General features: G+C 43.4%; 1 protein-coding gene across 2 annotated transcripts in view; it reads right to left on the bottom strand.

Moving 5' to 3' along the window:
- Window positions 1–505: 505 nt before the first annotated feature.
- The window catches only part of CENPC (centromere protein C), a 37,311-nt gene continuing 31,156 nt past the window's right edge, over window positions 506–6,660 (bottom strand). For both annotated transcript variants that reach the window (XM_087735843.1, XM_087735844.1), the window contains one exon: window positions 506–724. In XM_087735843.1, coding sequence (XP_087591969.1) covers window positions 682–724 — 43 coding nt within the window. In that variant the 3' untranslated portion in view covers window positions 506–681. The remainder of the gene's footprint in view (window positions 725–6,660) is intronic.

Here is a 6,660-nt window from a genome sequence, read left to right as displayed (position 1 = left end):
ACGGCCTCAAGCTGCGCCAGGGGAGGTTTAGGTTGGATATTAGAAAAAACTTCTTCACCGAAAGGGCAGTCAGGCACTGGAAGAGGCTGCCCAGGGAAGTGGTTGAGTCCCCATCCCTGGAGGTATTTAAAAGAAGGGTAGACGTGGTGCTTGAGGACACGGTTTAGTGGTGGACTTGGCAGTGCTAGGTTAACGGTTGGACTTGCTGATCTTAAGGGTCTTTTCCAACCTAAACGATGCTATGATTCTATTCTATGAAAAATATTTACTTTCAAACTCCTTTTAAGAGTTCCAACAACTCCAACGGAGCAGTTGAAAGATTTCACTGTTGGTGACGTCCTTGAAGCCACTCAAGGTAGCTGACATTATTTATAAATATTTACAAGTCAAACTCAGGCAATTACCTGCATTTTCAAAACCGCATGACTACTAGAAAATTAATTCTTAAATGATTTAGAAATTTAAAAAATCAAAACTGATTTGCATTATTTAATATTTATTGATACAAAAGAAAAAATAATTTGTAAGAAACCATGTATTTACAATTTACACCGGAGAAAGATCTTGTAAGATCAATAAAACAACGTGCTCCTAAAGCTGGGGTGTATTTCCAGTTGGATGGTAGTTACAGTGTTCTTTAGAACTCCTTCGCGTTAGATGATCTTCAATTTGCAGGCGACGTTACGGGGAAGAGGTCTCCAACAACATGCTTCTTGCTTTTGGTCTAAATTATGAAAAGAATAGAAATTAGTTCAAATTAACACAGTTAGAAAAGGGCCTGACTGTGCCGTAATACTAGGGAGTTACTACACAGCGAAGTGGAACAACTGCAGATTGTACTCACAGCAGCAAGGACATTAGAGCATTCACACACTCCAGTGGCAAATCAATAAAAATATTAGTATCGTTTCCATTATGCTCGGAAGAGCACATTAGCTTAATTTAATTTAGCTAACAGTGGTCTCTAACGAATGCGTTCCTCTGTGCAAAGTTGGGAGCTGTCAAAGCCACACCTGGCTGTGACACCCACACTTGCTCTGCCTGTATTTTCTTGTGCTGTCTCTAATATGAAATGTTGTATTTTGTGCAGGACCAAGAGGCCTCAGTAGTTAATGTCCCTGTGAGTTTCATACTATTTTTATAAAAATCTGGTGTGTATTTTAATTCACTTAAGCTCACGTTTAGACAAATGGTCCACAATCTATGATTTACAGTCCCAAAGGCCACACAAAGCTGCTGACAGCGGGGAAAAGTCCAAGAATTGAAACCGTTGCCAGCTGAGAGAATAACGTCTGATGCAACTCACCCCGTCAAGTGACAGCTGAGGATTACTCCCCCAGATGCAGAGTGACATGGAAAAAGCAGCCACTGGACAGCCCGGACGGCACAAGATGCCAGACTTTCAAGCTGGTTGAAAGCCCCCGTACAGAATGAAGACTGCTGTTAAGACTTGCAAGTGAAAATAACAGCCCCCTATCAAAATATCTTATGCTAAAATGTTTTGGGGTATATATGCAGAAAATTGTTAGCTAATTCCCCAAAACTGCCCAGTGGACTCCTCATCAAACCCAGGTACGTGTCTGCCTTAGGGGGACGCCTCAGAGCAAAGCCCAGAAGGGGCGAGTTAGAGCTGACCGCTGTAACCCCACTCAGTATGCACGTTTTGTCTTTTCCTACAGAGAAAGGAAGAACCGTGGCTGCTCAGCAGCGGCCCAGCACCCCGGCACGCCCCGCACGCACGCTCTTCCGGCTGGCACATTCATGGCTGCCGCGTGACACGGAAAAGGCCCTCCACTTGAGGTGCCTCCACGTAAGGGTCCTCCCAACACAAGCGTGAACGAAACTTACAGAGGAGCAGCTTCCATAGCATGGGAGCCTCCCCTTTCACGGAACGGTTGAGGTTGGAAGGGACCTCCGGAGCTCATCTGGTCCCACCCTCCTGCTCAAGCAGGACCACCTAGAGCCGGCTGCCCTGGATTCAGATAAGCTCTGTTTCCCCACACATGAGCGTCTGTCTCCCGATCTCTTCCGTACCTCTTGCCCTCTCCACAGCAACCAGAGCGATAAGAATGAGGACGCCACGCGTGTGCCCAAACACTATGAGGTACTTTGCAAGCGCACGCTCCCGCCCACGGGCAATAAGTAGACAGCAGGTTGTGAGCTGTGCGGACGGAGCTGTTCCCCAGGGAAGGATATGTCAAATGACCTTGGTCAGGTCCCCACTCCGTCTCCAAGAGAAACGTGTGAAGGTGATCCTGAAGGGCCACCCAGCTCTTCCAGCTTATTCAGTCCAGGCTCCTCCTTAGACACCGCAGAAACATCAGAAACCAGGAAGATCATTGTCTCCTGGCATTTACCAGAAAAGTCAGGCAGCAACGGGGTGTGAGAGGCCATATACATCCACATCCATATCTGCAGCAGTGGGCACACGCTGCCATGCCAGACCTCTGTGCCAAAACCAGCCGGAGCCAAACGGCATTCCCGCCGGCAAGAGGAATGAAGATGTAAGAGCAGGTGAACGCCTGGGCTAGCCTGCCAATGCAAAATGAGGGTATGGCGTGGTGCCTAAGTGATGGCAGAGCCCCGGCAGGATTGTGCCAAGGCCAAGGAAGTCACCAGCACGCTGAGTTAGTGCTGCAAGAGGAGCAGAAAGCACAATGCTACGATGCTCTGGGAGAAGTCTGGCCGGGGGGAATGATGCTGGGACGGATTCTTTCGGCAACAGATGGATGAGGCTCAAGGGCAACCACGCGGGCCTGAAGCAGTCTCAGTTCTGCTTCTGCAGTCTGGAAAACGGCAGATGACGACAACAACAAACGCCTTGCCAGTGACATCCTGAGATGACCTTCTTGGGATTAAAACTACACAAAAGTCTTTCAAAGAAGGGAGGCCAAAGGAAGCTCTGCATCACTCCTCTGAGCGAGAAATTGGGACCTTTGCCAGGCCCTGTACAAAGCTTGAAGGACAGGTAGCAAAGGAACCTTCAGGCACACCACCTCTGAAATAATTCAAGTATCTGGAACTTGAGTTAGAAAAATGATACAATCCTTGCAAGTGGCACAAAGACGAAAAAGAAAAAGTAAGGGAAACGCATCCAAAAAAGGCAAAAAATTAGTTTAGGCAGACAAGACAAAAAATGAAGGAGCAGACTGAAACTTGATACAGCAGCTGAGCTGAAACAGTGCCAGGTGAATGCCTCATCCCACAGCCTGCTCCAAGGGGAAGCGGGGGGAAGAGACAAAAGTGCACCTTTGACAGACACTTCAAGGAGACAACTGCCAACTTGCATAGCAGGACCCAGTGCATCGCACTGGCAGCACCTGCACACAGGATTTCATGAAGAAAAGGAAATTACTATCAACACTTTTTTTAATACATGAGGAGACCCCTAGTTTGTAATTTCTGAAATAATTCAAGTTCCAGTTAAGTGCACAAAAAAAAAGGTGGACATTAAGCAAATTCTGCATGTGTCCAATTAAGACAGGTTTTGTACCCCATCAGCATCACAGTTCCATGGAAATGGGCAAGGAGGAGGACTGGGGCATGCACCTCACTTGCAACCCTCAGCATCTCACCAGAGATGTTTTGCAAGCTTAAGAAGTCCTTCAGAAGAGGAGCTAAATTATTTTCAGTAAAAACAATGTCACTATTATAGTTCTCCCCCTCTTTTTTTTCCATCAAGAATGTCATGCAGCATGGGTGCAGGATGTAAGCAACAGAAGCCACTTCATGACAAGGTAATGATTTCTGTGAACTTAAGTGGGGTTAGCAACTGAACAAAACGAAGCTACTCTAAATTCTGATAAGATAATTTACTCCATGTAATTTGTTTGAAAGGTTAAACAGGATGCTAAGATGGATTCGGTATGCCACAAAATGAAGAGGCAAATAAAGCAAACATGTAGTTACTTTGTCTTTAAAGCATAGCCGGGCTTTTTTGCTAGTGTTCTGATTTATTCCTGCAGCAACCTCTGTGCTTTACCTATGAATTACCTTAAGAGTGCACGGTAAAGCTTAGTTGTTCAACAGGCAAATGTCTGCTCCTACTAATATGAAGAAAATCAGCCATAATAAAAGTCAGAGAGCATTTGCTGGATGCAAAAGGGCCTCTGCAATTATCACTTAATTGTCCTTCATGGGCCAATACTGGGAGTCTCATAATTTCCCCTTAAGGTTGAACCCTCCTTCAGCACTTTTTCTTAACTGGCTACTTAATTAGTCTTCCTTCCTGGGCTTAATTGTAAATTTGTTTTGATTAATTAGCCTCAGAGCTGACTTTGCACTAACTGAAATATAGGAGAAGTGCTTAGTTTCTTCAGTGTACAGGCTACTGCATCCTAGGGGAGCCCCCTCTTTGTCAGCAATAAAATTCCAAGTTCAGATTGTGTTTGAAAAAAACTTCTTCATAATTAACTTTCATTTCTTGTAACTGCCCCCTCCGTACTACAACACAAAAGTGATGATAACATAAAGAAAGGATAAAATTCAGGAAGTTCAGGCCTCTTGTTCAGTGGATTATACATAATGGTCATTAGCCGAATCCTGCAGTTTTAGATAAAATGACTTAATGCTCTGAAACACAAGTGATCATAGCACTACTAGAACCCCAAACCAAGCGTGCAGGTTACCAGCACAGACAGCTGTGTTCTTATGGCACCGACACCTGAAAGATTTCCCTTACCAGCTGGAAGAGTCACGTTCTGCTCTTCCAAAAGTTATTGAATTCCATTGAAAACCCTTTGCACAACCTAGACGAGCCAGTCTGCAACACCTTTGGACACTACTGTAGCTCTTCATTATGTTTACATCTCTCATATCACTCCTTTCCTCTCCCTCTTTATGGCACCTGGATTCCAGAAGACACCCACACAGCGTTACCATGCATCTGCCATCTTGATCAATTCTCATTTCAGCTACTGTTACTGAAAACACAGGAAAAGGCAACTTGAAACACCATGACCATGAAAAAATGTAATAAGCTAAATAAAATAACGTGTGTTAACAGCTATTGTACCCATTTAATAAACTTCCTAAATAGTTGTCAAGACTGCACTTCTTCAGCTTTCAAATTTAAAAGGCCTTACCTATCGAGGTGCAAAGAGAAGTTAAAAATCTTACTCGGGACATTCGTATGTTTTTGTGTGAACACTTTTAGATTTGTATCTCAACCGAACAGCCAGACTGAGAAAGTAAACGCTTTGCTTCTTTCAGCTCCTTGTTGCAATTATTGCCCCTCTTGTGCTCCAAACAAGAAAAGACTGCAGAAGTGGAAAGTAAATGTCGTTTTACAACCTTTTGTGTGCACCTTTACTTGAGCACAGGAGTTTAAACGAAGCAAACCAGAGCAGGAGCGTTGTAGGTGGTCTTAAGAATACAGAGCAGCTCTGCAGGCACGCCTTTTAACGTATTCGTTCCCTAATCATCTGCAGCCAATTGTTTTGACTGACGATCAGCTACTGTTTTCATGTTAGAACTGGACCACAGGAATCACTTTGGTTGTCAAATCCTAAATGAAGCTTTTCCATGCAACCTGAGAAACGTTTGGCTTCGAGATCTCTTCTGACTACATTTGTGAACATCCATGAAGTGATGGATGAAGGATATCCTGAAGAGAAAACATACCAGCCTGGAAAGACTAAAATATTCAGTTACAACAGCTGTCAATACCATTAAAGAGGCATGTTCCATACTCTTCAGTTAGATGTATTATCTGCAATCAATCACCACTTAAAGTAAGTCCTGTATTACAAAAGACATCGTGCAACAGAGTCTATACATCAGTGGAAATGTAAGAAATATTTCTTCATGCTGAAATGCCTTTTCAGCTATTATGAAACAAGGAAATAGCTCTCCAGGTTTATTGCGTTCCCCAAATGTTAATTTAAAATCATCTGCAGATAACCAATTCAGCTGTGTATTTGAAAAATAGAAGAAACTGTATATGTGCCTCAACAGTTTTATTGGTGCTGTTTATTTTTCTGCAATTACTCAGCTCATATTCTCCTATTTTATGTTTACAAAGTTTTATAAATATGGATGTGCACGCATATCTGACAGTTTTGCAACCATTCTTCTGCCGCTTTAAACTGCAAAAAAGCTTTGTTTGGTAAAACAGCAACAGCTTTCTAACCAAATGAAACTACAAAAAGATAGATTTTCAAAAGAACCTACTAACCAGTTAAGTCATTTTTTTCGAAGGGAGCTGATGAAATATGTGACTTGGCTCTTGTTTCCAGCTCTCTCGATTACTCGTGCAGAAAGCAAGGAATTAATATACTAAACGAGTGATATCCCCCAGGAACAGGATGTGTGCCACACAGGCAACAGAGAAAGGCCATGTCTCTGTCACGACGACGATCCCAGCTTCACTCCACAGCAGGTACCACTCGCTAACCGACTTTGGCCTAGCTTAGCACAAACCTGGCTGAGACCTCTACCACTATTAGAGGTGATGTTCTGTATTCTAGTGTAAAGGAAAAAGCTCTGCCATCTGAGCTGAATATATAAGCCATTTTAGTCTACGAAAAAATTTAAAACCTGTTTTAAAAGCTGCAACAGGCAAATAACATAGAAACCCTAAGAACATGTATTTAAGCTACAGACCACAACATGCTCTGTACGGGCTATTATTTTAGCATTGTACCAAGTCTAAATAATTTT

Source organism: Nipponia nippon, unplaced genomic scaffold (assembly GCF_047370975.1).
Source record: "Nipponia nippon isolate SJK-2023a ecotype South Korea unplaced genomic scaffold, ASM4737097v1 scaffold_6, whole genome shotgun sequence".
NCBI lineage: Eukaryota > Metazoa > Chordata > Aves > Pelecaniformes > Threskiornithidae > Nipponia > Nipponia nippon.
This window is presented reverse-complemented; position numbering and strand designations above follow the sequence as displayed.